A 21,625-nucleotide genomic window follows, 5' to 3' on the forward strand; every position below is an offset into this window, starting at 1 on the left:
GGTCAGAGAAGAACGTGGATGGAGGCAGCCACAATGGTAAAGCTTGCTGCAGACAGCTGTTGGCAGACAGCTGTTAGTGAAGTTTTTTGCTAATTTTCTCAAAAAAAAAAAAAAAAAAAAATCCCTCTCTTTAAGAGCCCCAAAAGGGAATGATGAGTGGAATAGCCTGAAGGACATAAATCCACACCGTGTAGAGGTCAAAGCATAGGGGTTTATTACACACAGCGCTGGCGGAGTGTCACCTGGCTTATTAGGCTCAGAGACACTGTCAATTAATTGATTACAATGAAATATATAGATTTTCCATGGGCGGGGGAAAGTGACGGGGTAGGCAGTTCCACACCCCGGGATAGGTTTTGCAGCAAGACAAGATAGCACAATAGCCAATGGTTAAAAGGTTACACAATGTCTCCGCCCATGGTCTCAAGTTAGCAAATTAACATTTGATTAATACTTTGATAAAATGTTATTAGTATAAAATATATATGTTGAATTCTGATTTGGGGTCCATAGGAATGGAGTAACTCCTTTGATTGTCCGACAGGTACATGTCTAGGGGATAAAGCAAAGAAACAGTGAAAGCATATGAAAATAGAGATTGTCTCCTTTATGTCTTAAGGCAGGGCATTGGTCCCTTGGAAAGGAGGTGGAAGGGTGCCATATCATTATAGTGACATGTGCCAATATTTCATAAACTCAAGGTTGGATCTGTGGGAAGACTGTTTTCCCTTCAGGAGAAACACAATAGGAACAGGGATCCTTTGTTCAATCTGAAACATTGGATGAAACATAATTATTCAGTTATTGCTTCAACATCTGGCATTTCTACTGACCAAGCAGATCTTAGTAAAGGCAATGTTATTTTGTTTACCCCAGCTTTCTCTTAGCTGATCACTATTAGTTAGGCCTCTGGTCTCCAGACCAAACTCTGGACTTCGGGTCTGAAAAAGAGCTGGCACAATCCATATATACCAGGTTGTTATATAACATGCACATGGATTTTAACCCTTCAGTCCCTCCTCTTGACCCTAGGGTTCCCTAACCCGCCAGGTCAAATATACCAATTTTAATGTACTCAGCCTACTGCGGAGTCGCCGATAAAGCACCAGTACCATGAGGAATGTTAGGATAGACAATCCCCACATAACTTGACAAAATAACACCCAGATCCATCCCCAGGGGACCTTGTCACCTGAGATGGCATCGCCCATAATCATTGCTTTAACCTCCACTGCCTGGTTCCTTGCCTTTGAGTACTTCGCATCGGCCTGGTCCACGGTTTCTCCTATCTGAGTGTACCTCAGACGGCCTTCCCCAATATGCCTCTGGGCCTCGGCCACCAACTCCTCGATCTTCGCCTGCAGGGCCTGTAGACCCTCCTCTTGATACTTACTGCCGTAGTGCCATTCCGGATCCCATGTTAGGTTACCCATCATTGGCGGAGTACGGTGGAGCCGCGTCCCGTCAACAGTCAGGGTTGACCTTCGGGGGACCGTCATGCACACGGATGGATGTCTCGAGGGGCAGGGCTTTCCATTTAGCTCGATGGAGTGGTTCTGGGCAGTCACACACCAGTAGGTACCGTTCATCTGGACCAGCTCCGTGTGCGCCAATTTCTCAGTAATGGCCACTTCGAACCTAGACAGATTCGTTAGAACATTATATGGACATGTACACAGAATTTCCTTATCAGAATGGGTGCAACATTCACTAGGATACAATGCTCTCCCTGCAACCTCAGCGTATGCAACGCCTTCTATTTTAATAACATGACCCCTTCTCCATACTGGCAGGGAGGTCACCATCCTAGCTTGTTGCAAATGAGGGATGCCTAAAGGTACCAGAAGGCTAAAGAGTATACTGTTACCTGTCCAAACTGGTCTTTGGACTCTCATTGATTCTCTGTTTCCCCATGCCCACGGAGGGGTACTGGGGAGATAGGGTCCCACCACTTCCATAAGGGCTGGATGGACCCGGCCATCAAGGAGATCGGTTACAATTCCTTGTGTGGTGATAGCCAAAGTTTGTCCTGCTCTCCAACAACTTTCCTCCAGTGCCTTTATTTTAGTCCCATTTATTAGCAGGCTGGTGACTTCTTGACCCAGGTATTTTGTTATATCTAATGAGGTGGATACAGAGTTTGACAGATCCTTTAAGCTATCTAGGATCAATCGACTGGCCTTAGTAGTATCCAGTCCTCCCCGGGCATTAGAAATTACAGCGTCAGCCAACCTTGATTCCAGCCGGTCCCTCCTCTCAGCTTGGCGTGCTATGGTATAGGAGTTGCCAACAGAATTACCTGCACCAAACCATCCTGCAAGGGTATCTAGTAATCCCCTCTTCTGTCTAGTTAAGCGCTCACCAATTTGGTTTGTTAGGCTAGTAATGTTTCTACTCATTCGAGGCCTGACCTTTGCACATTGTCTGTTCACTTCCTCTAAAGGAATACGCACCTCGACCCTGTAAGTGTGGAATACCACCGAGGTGAGGACCGGTAGAGCTGGTCCTATCATTATCAGTCCTGGTTTTGGAACAGGGATTTGTTCAGGGCATGACACACAATCGGGTGGTTCCACTCTGTCTCTGATAACCCGGTTAATTGTTACCAGTCGTGGACATTCTAATTTGGGCCATCGTTTAACAAATGTATGCCATGCCTTTGGGGTTACCTCCGTTCGGGCTTTAAGTGGTAAGCCCCATCCTGATTCAACAGGCCCAATCTCCACTGGTACCATGTCAGTATAATTGGCACATAATCGTTCATGAGTGTTTGGTTTCTTTCCCACAAAATCCCACACAAATTCCAGTATCGAGGTCTGTGTGTTTCCTCCCAAACCATCGTGGCAATATGCCATGTAATTGTGTTCAAATGAGGGATAGCCCAAGACTTTGTAGTCCCCTTCACTAGTAGTACGCAGCTGTCCCCCTTTAAAGGTAACTCGGACACTGGTTGCATTAAGTATAGACACTGTCCCTCTAAGAGGGCCACAACATCGTCTAAGAGCGTCACCCTGTTCAAAGGGGTAGCTCATACACTTCCATGATTCCTTCCAAATGCCTCCATGAAACTCCATAATCTCTGGTACTTGACACCAGCGGATAACAGGGCAGTCAGCTGTTATCAAAATTGTAATGTTACTAGCCTCCCTGTTGTTATGAGCATCAGTGTATGATTTTATTTGGACCTTCTTGCGTTCTACTGTGTGCTCATGTTCTAACCACAGTGCCACCTTTACTTCTGGCCAAACTTGTTTATTGGCCACTTCACGTGTCTTGCAAAAGCTAAGTGTTTCCTTAGTGCGGCAATTAAAACGAAGCAAACCCGGAGGAGGGGGGTTAGTGACCCATTCCCAGTCCTCCTTTTCACATGGCATACTACTTGCGTCCTTCCTCATGCACCACATGGACAGCAGGAGCCACAGCAGAAGCCTCCCCATGGTCGTTCTGGTTGTCCTGGTCACCCTTCAGTCCTTCCTCTTGTTGTTTTCCTGTAGAGACACCTGTGGAAATGTCGTTAGTATTGACAGATACTGATTCAAACAATTTTAACTGATTTTGGTGATGCCAAAATGTTCCCAATTTTCCCCCAATCTTTGCACATGTATTAGTAGTCAGAAGGACCCTCATAGGGCCTTGCCATCTTGGCTTTAAAATTCCTTTAACCTCTGGGTAAATGCGACACATTACCAAATCCCCAACTTTAAATGCAGGTTTGTCCAGACTGCTATTATCATCCAGCTGGGTTTGATTTTCCTTCCCTGATTGTATAAATCCTTCAACTCTCTGTCCAATGCCTTGATGTAGTTTTGCAGCCTGTCTGCAAAAAGCCCTGACTCCCCTGCAGGGAGGATCACAGTGCTAGGCATTCTCATTGCTCTTCCTGTCATTAGCTCAAAGGGTGTCAATTGAGTCAGCCTATTTGGGCTGCCTCTAATTCGGTACAATACAGCAGGAAGCATACGAGCCCACCCTTCTCCTGTATCCAGTACTGCTTTTGTTAAAGCTGTTTTCATTGTTCTATTCATTCTTTCCACCATTCCCGAGCTTTCAGGGTGGTATGGTATATGGAATCTTTGCTTTATTCCCAGTGCCTTGCATGCCTCCTTCATTACTCGCCCTGTAAAGTGAGTTCCTTGGTCAGAGTCTATTGACAGTGGTAAACCCCACCTGGGTATTATTTCTTCTGCTAGGATTCGAGCTACTGTTGTAGCAGTACAATTCTTGGTTGGGAATGCCTCTACCCATCGGGTAAAAGTGTCAATAATTACCAAAATGTAAGTGTACCCTCTGCTTTGTGGCAAGGGTCCAGTAAAATCAATTTGCAAATTTTGCCATGGTCCCTCTGGTCGTGGTTGGTGATTTAGAGGCACCTTTTTCTTTCTACCCACATTCACTTGTGCACATGTTATACATCTTTTGAGAAATTGCAAAGCATCTTTTTTCATGGCTGGCCACCACCAGTATTCCAAGGCGGCCCTCATTTGTCTCCACCCCAGATGAGCTGGAGAATGAATGGCATGGAGCAGTAGAGCCCGTATGCACTCCGGGGCTACCAGCTCCTTCCCCCCTGGCCCATACCAGAGGTGATTTTTATATACACAGCCTTGTTTTTTCAATTTACTTTTTTCTTCTGGGCTTATGGTTGCATATAGTTTTCTTAAATTCACTTCCTCTTCTGGCACTCTAGCTGCACAAATCTTAATAGGACTTGCTTGTGCAATTTCTTTGGCACGTTTATCTGCCCAATAATTTCCTTTTTGTTCCTCACTTGAGATCTTACTGTGGGCTTTTATCTTTACTACTGCTAGTTCTGATGGTAGTTTGGCAGCTTTTGTTAGTCTTTGAACTGCTTCCATATTATTAATCGGCTTGCCAGTTGTTGTTATAAAACCTCTGCGTGACCACACGTCCATGTAGTCATGCATGACTCCAAATGCATATCTGCTGTCTGTATATACAGTGAGCTTCTTGCCTTCCCCCACTCTTAAAGCTTCTGTGAGGGCTGTTAGCTCCGCTTCTTGTGCTGACTTTGATCCTTCCATCTGACCTGACGCTATCACCGTCCCATTACTGAGTACCACTGCCCATCCGGTGTGTGGCACTCCATTTTCATACTTTCTTGATCCATCTACATACAAAACTATATCTGGATTCTGTAATGGCTCTTCTTTAATTCTTCCTAACACTTCCTCTTCTCCATCTATAAGACATGCGTGTACCTCTCCCTCTATGTTCAGACACTCGGCTACATTCATTCCCTTGTCTCTTACTATGGAGTAGTTCGGGTTTTGCAAGCACAATGTTGATTCCCACTGACTCCTGCGGGCATCTGGTACAGATCTTAGTCGCCCGGTGTTGAGGAGATCGATAAGTGTATGGGGAGTATGAAGCACTAATTTCCCTGTGAGAGTGTATGATTCACAAGCTTTCACAGCCCACGTAGCACAATCTAGAGCTGCAACGCACTCCGGTAATCCCTGGGATACAGGGGGTCTTATGGTAGACAGGGATGCTACCTGATGCTGTCTATCTCCCTGAAGCTGAGTTAGTATTGCAGAATACTGGGTCCCGCTATGGCTACAGTAAAGGTGGAACGGCTTTCCCATATCGGGTAAGCCCAGGCTGGGGGCGGAGGCTAAAGCCTGTTTTATTTTTATAAATGTCTCCTCTTGCTCTGTGCCCCATATTACTAACTCATTTGCAGGCTTTCCCCCCCTAGTGAGGTTTTGAATTGGTTCCACCATCTCTGAGTACTCCGGTATATAGGTTCTACAGAAATTAAGGAGTCCCAGGACTTTTCGGACTTCCTTAACTGTCCGTGGTTTCTTTAACCCTCGAATTGCTTGCTTTCTGTCTATTGTGAGTGCCTTTTCTCCCTGTGATATGTTATGCCCTAGATATAAAACTTGCTGCTGTTGCAATTGGGCTTTCTTTGGGCTTAATTTAAATCCTGCCTCGCGAAGATACATGAACAGTCTGTTTAGGGTTTTTAAATGGTCCTTTTCATTTGAACTGGCAATTAGCAAATCATCCACATACTGCAGTATCACAGTATCCCCTTCCAAAGGCACTTGTGCTATTACTTCTGCCATTGTCCTGTGGAATATGGAGGGAGAATTATGGAACCCCTGAGGTACTCGGGTCCAAGTGTACTGCTGGTCTCCTACTGTAAATGCAAATTTCTCCTGACTTTCTTTTGCAAGGGGAATACTCCAAAATCCATTAGCTACGTCCAGGACTGAGAATATTAAATGTCCTGGTGTTAGCAAATTAAGAATCGTGGCAGGGCTTGCCACAATAGGATGTGCCTTTGGAGTCACCCGGTTAAGGTGGGTGTAGTCTATAGTTAACCTCCAGGTCCCGTCTGGCTTCCTGACGGGCCAAATTGGGGAATTAGTTGTGGAGGTGGTTTTTCTAATCACCCCTCTGGATTCCAAATTAGTGACTATACCTTTAACTGCCTCTAAGGCTTCCGGTTTAATTGGGTACTGCCTGTGGGCTTTGTGAGTTGGTCCTTCTACAGATATAGGCTTCATGTTTACTAGCCCACAATCTTGTTTATCTGTTGCCCACACTTCAGGGTGAAGGGAACACAGGGTTTCTACTGGGCTCTCCCCCCACTCTGGTATTATTACTTTATTACTGGCAATTATGGCTATATTTTGAGATGATCTTTCCTGTTTGGACCCTTTGGCCCATTCAATGCAGCTAGCTCTGGGGTTGATTACTCCCCCGAGCTCCTTAAGGAGATCTATGCCGCAAATTGTGTCTCCTTGCTCGGGGCAAACCCAGATTTGACTGACTGTGACCATATCCTCGAATTCTATTTCTACTGGCTGGCTAAGGGTTGCTTTTAATCTTCCCCCTCCCACCCCTTCAATCCATATTGTTCTACGGGTGAGGGGGAGATCTTGGCTGGTTATCGATACCGAGGCTCCTGTATCTATTAACATACTGCACGGTCGGCCCCCCACTCGTGCGTTAAGAAACATCCTGGGGTCGCCTTCGGTTCCAGCCACAGAGGCCGCTGATACCTATTTGCTAGCCAGGAGTTTGAGCAACTCCTGGATTTGTTTATCCTTATCTTGTTCTTGGGTACTAATTGTATCGGTTTTATTTTGCTTGTATGGCCACTGCCCTTCCTTACCCCCTCCGGGGTAGAAGCAGTTGTCCTGTACGTGGCCGCTCCTTTTACAATTATTGCATGTTTTGATTTTATTTTTACTTTTACAGTCACGTGCCAGATGTCCAGGCTTATTGCACGTGAAGCAGGTAGTGGTTTTGACTGCATGCACAGCTACCACTTCTTCAGAGGGGGTGGTTGCTGCTACCTTCCTCTTTTTTCTGTTTTCTACTTCTGTGGCCCATTTCATTACTGCTGAGTATGTTTCTCCCACTGAGATGCCTAATGCCAGGACTGCTTGGTGATCTGCAGACAGCCCCTCCTTTAGGATTTGAAGGAATACATCATGGTCTCGGGATGTTATATTCTCCAGACCTGAATAAGCTCGGAATGCATTCCATTTCTTTTCAGCATAGGACATGGCAGACTCCCCCTTCTGCTGAACCACAGACTGCAGAGCCCCCCAGTTAGTGGTCTGGGCTCCTAGAACAACAGATAGTGCATTCCTAAATTCTGTTACAGTGCCTGCGTCTGGGTTTGGGATTCCTGCTGGTTCTTCAGCCTGATCCCCTCCTGCTGGGTTGGGGTTACGATCTTCAGCCCAGCGCCCTGTCTTCCATTTATTATCTAGATTCTCCCACACATCCCGGGGGCACTTGCACTTGACCAGGATGTGAACATCCTTCCTATGGAGGCCATGTATTTCTGTGAGGCCATCCAGCTTGTCCCAGAACTCAGTATTCTTGTTATCACGCTTGAGTTCAGGTAAATCAGACAGTAATGCCTGTTTTTCCTGGGGGGTGAAGGGACGGTAAATTTCAGTTGTTTCTGTTCTAAGTCCCCTTACTGGCTCACCCTCCGCGTTAATGTTTCTGAACCTCCTTAACTGTGTTTGATTGGAGCCATATGCTGTACTTGCTCCCCTGGGGCAATTAATGCTTGTGGTGCTCCTTTATTATCTCTGTGGGTGCTTAAATTTGGCCTGTCATTTGAAGAAATGTATGGAGGGGGTTCTGATTCCTCCCCTCTGCTTTGTGCTGCTGAGTTTTCCCACAGATAGTTAATCGGCGGAGCGGTGGGCTGGCATATGCCAGGAGTTTGCTCTCCCCCTCCCAACCTGGAGGTGTGTCCCAGACATGATGATTCTTTTTCTCCGGGATCTTTTCCAATTTCCAGACAGTTACATATTTTAGAACATAGGCTCTTATCTCTCAGAGCCTGGTTTTGAGATCTTAACGTTGCAATTTCTTTCTCCTTTATGTTAAGAATATCCAATAAAACTATTACTGCTTTGTCTGTTTTGTCACTTCTCTGATGGTTCCACCAAGTAACTAGATCTGCCTCTGGTCCGGCTGCAGAGTAGTTTGCTTTTTTAGCTGCTGCCTGCCGAGTTTTAACATGTTTATATTCCAAGTACTCTCGAGGACTAATTATTGCCTCTCCTTTTGACGCCATGGGTTTTTCGTCACCCTGGCTGCTGACCTTGAAGGGAACTTGCGTCTTCCCCCCCTAAATGCTTGTCAGCCTTTATGAGGAGTTACTTTTCCCCCTTTTTATGCTATGGTTCCAACTCCCCACAGCCTTGAATTTCATGAGGACGTCTCCCCACCCTTAATACCAAGCGTGTCTTCAATTACACACACATGCCGGACTTATTGGTTGGAGACTTTGTGCTATTCGAAAGCATGTACGTCATATGCCTTGGGGGGGGGCACGCCCCTAGGACTTGCAATGTTACGTGCAATGAGGAAATGGACCACCAGTTTGCACTGCCTACCGCTTGCGTACCCAGCCAATCCTGGGCTTAACTCACGGCCAATCGCTTGCTGGCGGGTTATTCAAGTCCTCCGTAACACACCCCTTAGTTGTTTAAACAGTACATGACCCTCTTGCACAAGTCTTCCCTCCCAAGTGGTACCCTTATTTAACCCCACTGCTTTGACCACATGTGTCTAAGGTCCTTCACACAAATTAAAAAGGAAACAAGATGTGTCTGAAAGGGGATGAGAGACTTCTATCCCTGGCCTAATGAGGTGGTAAAGTAAACATACTCACCTCTTTTGGATTTCAGTCTCAGATCCTCAGCCAGTTCACAAACTTGAATCCCGGACGAGCCCCCAAACTGAAGGACATAAATCCACACCGTGTAGAGGTCAAAGCATAGGGGTTTATTACACACAGCGCTGGCGGAGTGTCACCTGGCTTATTAGGCTCAGAGACACTGTCAATTAATTGATTACAATGAAATATATAGATTTTCCATGGGCGGGGGAAAGTGACGGGTAGGCAGTTCCACACCCCGGGATAGGTTTTGCAGCAAGACAAGATAGCACAATAGCCAATGGTTAAAAGGTTACACAATGTCTCCGCCCATGGTCTCAAGTTAGCAAATTAACATTTGATTAATACTTTGATAAAATGTTATTAGTATAAAATATATATGTTGAATTCTGATTTGGGGTCCATAGGAATGGAGTAACTCCTTTGATTGTCCGACAGGTACATGTCTAGGGGATAAAGCAAAGAAACAGTGAAAGCATATGAAAATAGAGATTGTCTCCTTTATGTCTTAAGGCAGGGCATTGGTCCCTTGGAAAGGAGGTGGAAGGGTGCCATATCATTATAGTGACATGTGCCAATATTTCATAAACTCAAGGTTGGATCTGTGGGAAGACTGTTTTCCCTTCAGGAGAAACACAATAGGAACAGGGATCCTTTGTTCAATCTGAAACATTGGATGAAACATAATTATTCAGTTATTGCTTCAACATCTGGCATTTCTACTGACCAAGCAGATCTTAGTAAAGGCAATGTTATTTTGTTTACCCCAGCTTTCTCTTAGCTGATCACTATTAGTTAGGCCTCTGGTCTCCAGACCAAACTCTGGACTTCGGGTCTGAAAAAGAGCTGGCACAATCCATATATACCAGGTTGTTCTATAACATGCACATGGATTTTAACCCTTCATAGCCCATCCTCCCATTATTTTGTCCACTCATTAGGCCTAATTTCTGACACACTAATTTTGGTCGTCTGATGTTTGGAGCCACACTTTTATTTACCAGGCATGATTTTAACACAGTCCTTCAGTTACAAAAGTAGGTCTTTTTGTGTGGACTAATTCTGTTTTTCTATCTCCCTTTTGCACCTTTTCCCACTGACAGTTATTATAGTTTACTGTGATATTTTATGAACTTTTACCCACTTTTCACAGTTGAGTTTACAGTTAGGGTAAATTTGTATACACAATTATTACAATATAATCCCTCCATTGTATTATTGTGTAGTCCTGTCATTGGAGGTTTTTAAGAAGAAGCTGGACAAACACCTGTCATCAATGGTCTTGGTTTACTTGGACCTGATAACCTATCAACGTCCATACCAGCCTGTGTTTCTATGATTCTATATGATGATTAGCAACATTTGCAGATCAACATGCTTAAACAGTTATTATAGGAGACTCAAATACATTTCGGGTGATTTTCTTCCTGAGCTTCAGGTGATCAATTTTTCTCCACATACAGCTATGTAGATTGTGTGCTGCCCTTCTCTGAAGCATCCTTATATATTGGTCTCTGCCTTAATCAGAATACTGGACAAATAGACCAATGATGTGATCTGTTATGGAAATATGTATATATATTCCTACACTCCCAGAAATTAGAGATCTTTATATTAGTGCACTGCCTATTACTTGTGTTTTGTGAGATGGATTGTTTTATTTTATAATCTCAAGCCATTTAATTTTGTCATTATTTTTATAGGTTCTGGATCCCTGAGGGCAAAATTTGATCTTTTAGAAGGACCTAGTAAACCAGCTACACTTGCAGTGCAATTCATTAGTGAAGGAAGCACCCTTTCAGGTGTAGATGTAGAGCTAGTAGGCTCTGGCTACCGGCTTTCCCTAGTTAAAAAGAGATTTGCCACTGGTAAGAAATTGATATTTTTTTATATTTTTGAACTAACATGATTTACTAATGTAACTCTGCCTTTTCTAATTATCTGTATGGAGCATTTTTATACTTTGTCTACTAATTATCTGGTATATAAGCATGGAGTACTTATGTGATGCATAATGGAAGTAGTTATTGGTGCTTACTATAGATGAAAACAAAAACACAGTTTCCAGAAAAATACTGAAACTTTACTTTATCTAATGTTTTATGGTCTTGTTTATTGTAAAACATAATTACTGTAATTGCAAGAGGCTATTTATATTTTTTCAGGACGATATATGGCAGATTGTTGATAAACCTGTGGAAATCATTGAATCAAAGGAGCAGAAGAAGCTATTTTCTCTACCTTTCAAACACTATTTTAACATGCATTAATTTTTTTAAACTTTGACCTGTTTTACAAAATAAAAAAAATGCACTTTTTTAAAGAAGTCATTTTGGGAAAAAAATGTTATTTTATAATAGCACTGAAGTGAACTTCAACACTGTTTGTAAATGATCAACTACAATCTTTTGGAAACTTGTTTATTCAGATTTTAGTAAATTTATATAAACTAAGTCAAAATACTAATCATTAGCTATATTGAAAATGTATGAAACGATATTAAACTGTAAACATTAAACTTAAAAAAGTAGGAGAGCAAGCACAAAATATTTTAGCTTTGCATAAATATTCATATGTAGGTTTTCTGTTTCCTTAATTGCCATTGTGCAAAGCAAACAGAGGCAAAGATAATCTCTCCACCCACTTATGTTGCATTCATGTGCTATAAAATCAGTTGTTAGAAAGAGATGTATACAAAAAGTATAATGTGATTCCCATGTACCATATATTAAAGTGTAAATTGTTTTATATATAAGATTTAATTTTTTTTCCTAAGTGCAATGTGTTAAAAATTGCAAAAGGCAGCAGAGATACTTACTTCTGCTGTTAGTAAATTTTATGGGAGTTGTGATTGTTTGAATTAATGCTGTAGACTTAATTTATTTTTATATGGATTACATAACATTTGTGCCTTTTTTTAAACTGCCTGTCCAATTTGTTGTTGATGTGCCTCACTTCCTTTTTCAGTCTGGCTCTTCCATACCGTGGTGTATGTAATGCATAGAACTCCATAAAATTCCTTTGAGTGGAATTTAGAAAGTATATTTACAATAACTGGAGGTTGCTTTGTAAAATGTTTAAAATACTGGATTACTTCCTTATGGGGTAATTGCAATAAATGCAGCCATTGTAGAGGGAAATGCATAGCGCAAGACTTTAAATATAAATCACAGAAAAACTCTGTCAAAGTTTCAACTTTAATCTCACCAAAGAAGTGTGAATTCTGAAGATGCATAAAGAATGATAAAAACAGGATAATTTTTAAAACAAATGTAGCATTTCCCTTCACTCTGACTACTAAGCTGTTTAAGATTCAAGTGCTTTATGGACTTGTGATATGAATGTAAACGTTGTGCTTTGTGAGGAATAGCATTTTAGAAAGATATATTTTTGGCAGCAGCAAGAAAAGTGCTGCCATTTGCATTATTAATTTAAGCTTCACTGAAAAACTACCACTTCGTATGTTTGTATTGTCACCTAATCTATTTGCCATATGCAAAATACAGGGAAGTGATCTGAAGTGACACATTGGTAGTATTTCTTAAAACCGGTTAGTAACTTCAAAAATCAGTTATGTATTGTGCTATTGTTAAACAAGTCCTTATTAAGTGCAGAAATCAATTGTTTTGGGGCAGAATAATTTAATAACCTGCAAATGGGAATAGTATATTATAATTCTGAATACCAATGTCTATTCAGATTATATACTGGAAGCAATAATAAATTGTTTTGTGTAATAATTCATGTAAAACCACTAACAAATTGGACTGCTAAGCTTTACACAGATGAATTTTCAGGACCCTTAGACACTTACGTAAGTTCTGATTCATGTACACACTACAGACAAGAGTCCATTGTTAAACAATATACAGTACAGTATGTGCTTTTTATATGTATTCCTTGTTATAACAAACCTGAATTAAATTTGACTGGAGCAGTACATATGACTCTTAATTTGCTAAAATATTACTCTTTACTGAATGATGAACATAACTAGAATATCTAATTCTTATTGTAATTGGCATTTTAAATGGTACAGTCTTTTACTGGAATCTTAATTGTAATTTGCTTTGCAATCAAACTGTGTGTTTAACCTGACAGTTATTTTATTATTGAAATCCAAGAATTATTTTACTCTCCATTTTTAATCAAGTATTACTTAACTACTTCATTAATTTAGAAATTTAAGTTTCAACAATTTTAAACTAGCATTCATACCAGGTGATAAAACATACATTTGTAATGGGTACAGGTTACAATTTTGAAGCCATACAAATTTATATAGACTTCTTGTAGAGAAATGGATCAACAGTGTAAAAAAATGAGATTTGATGAGAAATGTATGTAGCAAGCTGGTTCTTGCTTGTGTATACAGCGATAACCTTTGTAGCTGCCGCCTATTGAGAAAATGAATTTTTAAACAGTTCTAAAGGATCTGAGGTTTGTATGGATTATTAATACTTTGGCGTGTAAATTAGAACAATACAAATTTCTTATAAAAATTGTAAATACTTTTGATTTTTCATAAAATGTAAATTTTCCAAAAAAAATTGCACCCATAATAAACATGTAATATATAATTTACAAGATGATTCATGCTGTTTATACTTACAATAATCAACAATACTCTAAATTCCAAATGCTTAATACAGGGGTAGTCTTGTGCCATAGTGTATCGTTGGTTGGAATATATTACTTGATTTGCTCATTATTTAAAAGAATTAATAAATATCTCTACCATCTGATGTGGAACTGTTCTCTGGACAAAACAAGAAGAAATGTGTTTTGATAGACAAGGGAATTCAACAAAGAGATATGGTTCTGAGTTTTACTGATACTAGCAATAGTGGCTAATCTGTTCCTAACAATGAACGTTACAAGAATAATCTGACTTCAGTGGATTTTAAATGCATCTGTGAGTGGACTTCTAAAGAAAATTGCTAAATGCAATGAGCATCTGAGCCTTCAAAGCCAGTCCTAATGAATTTTGAAAGTAAGATGAGAGAAGGATACCAGGGGCAGAAAACAGGGCAAAAGAAAAACATAGAAGGCTATTGACTTATGCAGTCATAATAATATAAAGCATTTACTAAGCAATTAAAATGTCTCTTTCCCCAAACATTTTCCAAATTAGTGCACACAAAAGCTGGCAAAGAAGATGAAATATTTCATGTTTTCCTTAAAGCAAACAGTTTCATAAATGTGCTTCCTAGACTTCTGAAGATAATTTTTTTGTATAAGCTAATTTTTCATAATCACACAAGGAAACCAATAAGTGGATTTAATTTTTGCTTATTCTGTATAGAAAATATACAAATGAGTGACAATACTCCTTTCTGCACCAACCCCTCCTTTAGTCTTCACCAGTTCTAACTGACTTAGGGAATGTGTATACCAATATATTCAGTCTTCTAGCTCAAAGCCTGAACACAGGAGGGAAGGAACATTAACTCTGAGAACATTCCTTCCAGAGACTGTGGCCACAGAAGCAATAGTTGTGCTGAAACAGACTTTCCGTTATCTGTTTATTTCAGCTGAAAATTAGACAAATTGTTGAACTTCTCGGTGACAAGCAAGAAACTAAATTCCAGTTGAAATGAATACTTCCCCTCCAATCCCGCCCTCCTGCAAAAAGTACATATCTAAAGAAATAACAAAGGTTCTTATCTGAAATAATCATATTGTACATGAAACTCTTAAGAGATTTATTTCCTCCTTGAGAGAGAGATTTTTAGAATGGTGGCTTTTGTCCTTCTTGCCCTCTTTCCAGAATCCAAGAGTGGGATAAGGCTGAGTAAAGATTTTCTGTATCCCTCATTGAGTGCTGGTGATTTCCAGCCCTGTTAGGTTCCCCTATTGCATCCATTATCTTTGACCAAGACTTGCATGGGATTTCCTTCCAAAACAGTCAACTAAGTTCTGTTATCAATAAATAAGAACACTCCTTCCTTTCCAACCATTGCCCCAAAGCCAAGTGCATCACTTTTAACAATCAGCATTCCTGTTATGCTTGAAAGCAAAAGACTGAAGGCATGATTCTGATGTCAGATGTAAATCAGAAGTAACTCCACTGAAGTAGAACCCTGCATACAAACTATATAACAGATCAGAATCCCTGGGAATCCAGCCCATCTGACCTTTCTCATTAAGTGGACGCCCAGGTATTGCTCCAACTACTCTAAACTGGATTTGTACTGTTTTAACATGCTCATTCCTGAAAAGCAAGCTGTTTAATGTATTTAGATAATGACATACTTGATTGCTCACACTAGTGCTAAATAATCATTTAGATTTTGGCAAACAAAGTAGGACACATGAGGTAGATAAGACATTTCTGCTTATCAAGTGGAACACAGGAGGCGTAATAAACCTGATGTTTTGATCTATTAACCAGGAAAAACACACTGAGTCAAATACTATTAAATGAAAAAGCTTGTATGTTTCAAATAGATTTAAGAGATGCATCTGAGTATTTATGAAACTGTTGTTCTTGGAAATGTTAGAAAACAATTGGTTTCCATTTCAATCATCACATGACTGTAGTTTTACTTTACAGCATCCAAGGGAAAAAATATCTGGTATATCAGAATTCCTCCAGGGCAGACTCCTAAACCAGAAACATTTCAAGCAATTTTCTTCTTTAATGCCATGTTAAATCGCAAGTCATGGGATAAAACTGAAGGTCCTCTCATTGACTAGTACCTGATTAAAAGACAGGAGACAACTGGTAGGAATGAATGATCAGTTTTCAGAATGGAGAAAGGTAAATAGTGGTGTCCCCCAAGGATGGGGACCAGTGCTGTTCAACATATTCATAAATGGTCTGGGAAAAGGGGTAAATAGTGAGGTGGCAAAGTTTGCAGATGACACAAAATTACTCAAGCAGACTGCAAGGAGTTACAAAGGGCTCTCACAAAACTGGTTGACTGAGCAACAAAATGACAGATGAAATTCGGTGTTGATAAATGCAAAGTAAGGGCCATTGGCAAACACAATCCCAACTACACATACAAAATGCTAGGCTCTAAATGAACTGTTATGACTCAAAAAAAAAGATCTTAGAGTCATTACGGATAGTTCTCCATCTGCTCAAGGTTCAGTGACAGTCATAAAAGTTAACAATGTTAGGAACTTCTAGGAAAGGGATAGGAAATAAGACGGTAAATATTATATTGTCACTATATAAATCCATGGTATGCCCACACCTTGAATACTGTGTGTGCAGTTCTGGTCACCCCATCTCAAAAAAAATATTAGAATTGGGTATGGAACAGGTTCCATATGAGGAGAGATTAAAAAGACTGGGACTTTTCAGCTTGGAAAAGAGACAATTAAGGGGGGATATGATCAAGGTCTATAAAAAGCATAAATGGTGTGGAAAAAGTGAATAAGGAAGTGTTATTTATCCCTTCACATAACACAAGAACCAGGGGTCACCCAATTAATAGGCACAAGTTTAAAACAAACATAAGGAAGTACTTCACACAACGCAGAGTCAACCTGTGGAACTCCTTGCAAGGCGATGTTGTGAAGGCCAAACATATAAAAGGTCAAAAAAGAATTAGGTAAGTTCATGGAGGTTCAGATCCATCATTAGCCAAGATGGTCATGAATGCAAGACCATGCTCTGGGTGTCCCTAGCCTCCAACTGCCAGAAGCTGGGAGTGGACAACGGCGTGGAGCATGCAATAATTGCCCTGTTCTGTCCATTCCCTCTGAAGCACTTAGCACTGTCAGAAGACAGTATACTGGAGTGGATGGATCACTGGTCTGACCCAGTATGGTCGTTCTTATGTTCTTAAGTCATGCTTATGAACAAACTGATATGCAGGTCTCTTAATTGAAAATGTAACAATCTTTATCTTCAACTCTTTGTACAGTATTGTTTGAGTGTTTCCTCCCAAAACTTATCTGACCTGCCTCCTTATTGACATGCAGATATTACCTTTCCTCTTAGTTAATTTAATTCATTATCCCTTCACTGTTTCAAAACCTCTGGAAACCACAAATTGTTTTTAAAGCATGATGGAAGATTAAAAGCAATATGTTTTTTAGACAAACAAATGGTCTTACCTGGGTTACTTATAACCCTTCATTAAAGGAATTGTAAATCTTGGGGCTTGTACACACTACCACGTATGTCGCTCACGGATGTGAATAAGCCACCCTTTGAGCGATGTAAGTTGCCCTGACCGGAGCGCTATGCTAGTGGCAGAGCTTCTCCTGCTGCCATAGCTACCGCCTCTTGTGGAGGTGGTTTTATTATGCCGACAGGAGAGTTCTCTCCCATTGGCATAGAGCAATTTCACCAGTAGTGGAACAGTTGCATTGGTGCAGCTGCACCACTATAGCACTTCAAGTGTAAGCTAGCCCTAATTTACCTTTCACTATTTATGCTGTAAGGTTGGTTTTTTTCTGAATTACTATCAGGCTGGCCAATAGAAAACAGAAGAATCTTTTTTTTTTTTTAAATCTGTTTTTAGTCATTTTTACTTGCCCTATTATTGAGTTTATTATTTCTTTCGTAGCCCTCAAGCATATACTATTGCCCTTAACAAATTGCTGTAAAAGACACCATCCCTGCCTCTAAAAGCAGCCAATCTAGGACCCATATTCTACAATAAAGTCTTGTGGGCAGATGCTCATTGAAGTTAATGGCACGCCCACATACTTCATTGCAGGATTGGGCCCTAAGGGCCCATCTCCTTTGCCCACATGGAGCCCCATTAATGTCAATGAGACTTCTCACATGCTAAATGCATGTGGGTAAGTGTTAGCAGGATGAGAATCTAATTTTAAATGTGAAGCAACTCATGGCTAACAAATAAGGAGGTAAAACACTGATTATACAAGATCAGGAAATAATTCTGGTTTTGTCTAAGTTCCATTACAAATTAATTTTTTTAGGTTTTTACACATTTCAATAACCTCATGCATAACTGCCACATTTTCCTTGTTCACTTTCACTTTGTTTAAATCAATGCCTATTTGTTCTTTTCTACTTTTTTTCAATTTTGTCATCTAGTTTAATGTTTTTATTATAGCCCATTTTGCATGCAACTTTTAACCTTTGCTGATTTTTGTTTTACCTGTCTTATTTCTTTAATTTTCTTTAATCCAACTCTGGGTGTTATGAACCAATACTATTTTTTTATTTTTAAAATGTCATTTCATTTTAACCTGTGTTATATTCCTTTTAATACTTGCCTGTATCCTTTTTCCTGTATCTTACTCATTAGATGACCCCTGGTCATCATCAAACCTCTATCAGCGCCTCAGTCCCTCTCCAACAAAGACACCATCTATTTCCTAGCACAAAACTAAGTTTTTTGGTCTGTAGGGGCAATGGTGATAACCCAGCCCTTTATTAGTAGTCACATACTGGGAGATTCTAAGGGTAAGTTCCCTCTTGACCATGGTTAATGAAAGAGATCTCCAAAGGAGCAGCACTTCCTCAACTTGCTCTGGCTCTTCATCCATCCAGCTTGTTCTGGTATCCTTTAAATGCCCCTTCCTTTCTTCTGGTCAGACCCACTCCTTCTATTATATGGACTTTCATTTTCAAAACTCCATGGCCTTTTGGTCTCCACCATCTACCCCAGTTCTTATATTGGCACCCATTACTGTAATATCTGAGTCTCCGATCCCCTCTGGATACTGATCTCATCAGACAAGATATGGCCTCCATATAAGAAAAGGTTACAGGAGGTAACAAGATGGCCAGTTGCCCTCTGATACATGACAACCAAAGCCCCCAAATTACTTTGAGCTTCAAAGGAAGAGGATTTTGATGAGGGAGAACACTAATCAAGACAGAACAATTTACAGATCCTGACCAGCAACCAGATCTTTTTCCTGAAAGCAAATCTCCCCGTTACCTAAGATGGAATCCTTTATTCTATATACCCTGGTAAATCTAGACTTAGGGCTTGTCTACATGAATAATTAGTTTGCTGCAAGCTGGGTGTGTGACTACTAATAAGGGACTGGGTTCTCACTACTGCCCCTACAGACCAAAAAAACTTAGAACTCTAGGAGCTTTGCCAGCTCTTCCTTGAGAGATTTGCTGTCTTCCCTCCACTAGCCTGCCACAGACTCAGGCCATGTCTACACTACCATTTATGTTGCTCAGGGGTATGAAAAAAAACACACCCCTGAACGATGTTAGTTTTGGCAGCATAAGTAGTAGTGTGGACAGCACTATGTCAGCGGGAGAGCTTCACCCGCCAACATAGCTACCACCACTCATTGGGGTGGTTTAATTATTCAATAGAAGAACTCTCTCCCATTGGCATAGAGCAGGTGCATTAGTACAGCTGTACTGCTGTAAGCTCTCTAGTGTAGACATAGCTTAAGTGTCTGTCTATGTGCACCCTGCTGATGTGCATTAACAGTTTGTTAATGTACTTTGATCTAGTTCTCTTTGAAACAGGACTAGCTGAAAGCACTCTAACAAACCATTGCCATGTGTTAGCAGGATGCACACATCCAGCTAGGCCTGGTCTACACTGCATAACTACATTGCTCAGGGGTATGAAAAGTCCACATCCTTGAGCAGCATAATTAAGGTGACCTAAGGGCCACTACAAAATTATGTTGACCTAAGTTACATTGCCATACAGCTGCTGCAGTAATTAAATTGCTTTTGTGTCCACACTATGCTCCTTGTGTTGGCAGTCTATGTCCTCACCAAGAGAGCTTGTACCAACTGTACTGTCAGTGTGGGGCATTGTGGGACAGCTTCTAAAAGTCCGTAACAGTCGATGTAAGCAACGCAGTGTCTACACTGACACTGCATCGAACTAACTACATCGACATAACTCCACCTCCAAGAAAGGTGCAGAGTCAAAGTCAGCATAGCAGGACAGTTACGGCGGCAGGACAAAATGTTAGTGTAAACACTTACATAGTTGGGTCGTCATAAACTGCCTTGCATCAACCTAACTCTGTTGTGTAGACAGGGCTACGTCCACAGAAGGATTCTTCCATTGACCTAGCTACAGCCTCTCGGAAAGATGAATTACCTATGCCAATGAGAGAATCCCTCCCAGATGCGTAGAAAGTGTCTACAATGAAGTCCTACAGCAGCACAGCTGTGCTGCTATAGCGAAGTGTAGACAAGCCCTTAGTGGCAGGCTAGTGCAGGGTAGATTTACACCCCAGCTTGCCACAGTTTAGCTGTTCATGTAGACAAGTCCTTAGAAGCTCCTACGGTTCAGACCAGGTATAAAGTTCTTGAGGGTTCCTCCTTCAAAAGTGCCTCCCCTGCACCCTGCCATCCTCAGAATCATCACTGGAAGAGTTGGGCCCACATGGAGAAGTTCTATCATAAGAAAGATAGTCCTGCCAGAGAATCTGGATAGGTCATTTTCCATCCTAAATTCTGGTTCACTGAGGCCTATTGCCATTTCCTGAGCTTTGCCATTTCACATCCCTTTCCAGCTTGTTACTCTTCCATCCAGGCTCCTCTTCATCCCCTGAATTTTTACCAAATTATCAACAATTCTCTTGGACAGCCTTTGTTGGCCAAAAAGTTTCCTTTGGCTAGGAAGTCCTTGAAGTGACATTCAGGTAAGACCTCCTATGCTTACTGCTCTCCACATCTGCTGTCTGTCTTGCCTTTCTCCTTGTGTAAGAATCTTCATCTCTACAGGTTTCAGGCAGCCGTGTCAGTCTGTATCCTCAAAAAGAACAGGAGTACTTGTGGCACCTTAGAGACTAACAAATTTATTAGAGCATAAGCTTTCGTGGGCTACAACCCACTTATGCATCCGAAGAAGTGGGTTTTAGCCCACGAAAGCTTATGCTCTAATAAATTTGTTAGTCTCTAAGGTGCCACAAGTACTCCTGTTCTTTCATCTCTACAGTCCCTCCACTTCACCTCAAGGGGGCTGGGTGCCACTTGTGTCTTTTCACACTTCTCATATCTACTTTTTTCTGGAAGTTGTAGACTACTATACCAAACTTCCTTGAGAGATCTGCTGTCTGATCACACTGGCTCTACTGGTAGAATGGAAGAAAAAAGGACTATACCCAAAGAAATGAAAGTAAGAAATTCTCCCGCGTTTGCTTTTGAACCAAAGTTTCCCTTTGTTCAGTTTCATTCCATTACTCCTCTATTTATAGCCCCTTGGACCACTCTACACATTTAGTATTTATACCCTTCAATCTCTTACCTTCGATAAAAGCAATAGAGACAATTATCTTCATTTTACCAGCGATTCTAGTATGGAAAGTTAACTTCTCTGTGTCTCCATTTATTTATAAAATGGGTAAGACACTACTTACCTTGCAGGATGTATGAGGCTTAATTGGTTGATATTTGTAAAGTGCTCTTTGATCCTCAAATGAAAGACATTTTACAAACACGATGTGTTGTTAGTACTAGTCATGTGCTGATTCTACCTGCATTTTACTCCTGAGGGCATTCTGCACCAAAAA

At 41.0% G+C, this 21,625-nt stretch overlaps 1 protein-coding gene and 1 long non-coding RNA gene across 3 annotated transcripts in view; one reads left to right on the plus strand and one right to left on the minus strand.

The window, feature by feature from the left end:
* FCHO2 (FCH and mu domain containing endocytic adaptor 2) overlaps nucleotides 1-13,618 on the plus strand; it is a 227,181-nt gene extending 213,563 nt beyond the window's left edge. For both annotated transcript variants that reach the window (XM_054033090.1, XM_054033091.1), the window contains 2 exons: nucleotides 10,888-11,052; nucleotides 11,350-13,618. In XM_054033090.1, coding sequence (XP_053889065.1) covers nucleotides 10,888-11,052; nucleotides 11,350-11,372 — 188 coding nt within the window. In that variant the 3' untranslated portion in view covers nucleotides 11,373-13,618. The remainder of the gene's footprint in view (nucleotides 1-10,887; nucleotides 11,053-11,349) is intronic.
* Nucleotides 1-21,625, minus strand: part of LOC128839811 (uncharacterized) — a 56,156-nt gene that overhangs the window by 6,274 nt on the left and 28,257 nt on the right. The gene's annotated exons all lie outside the window — the stretch shown is intronic.

Source organism: Malaclemys terrapin, chromosome 6 (genome assembly GCF_027887155.1).
Source record: "Malaclemys terrapin pileata isolate rMalTer1 chromosome 6, rMalTer1.hap1, whole genome shotgun sequence".
Classification (NCBI taxonomy): domain Eukaryota; kingdom Metazoa; phylum Chordata; order Testudines; family Emydidae; genus Malaclemys; species Malaclemys terrapin.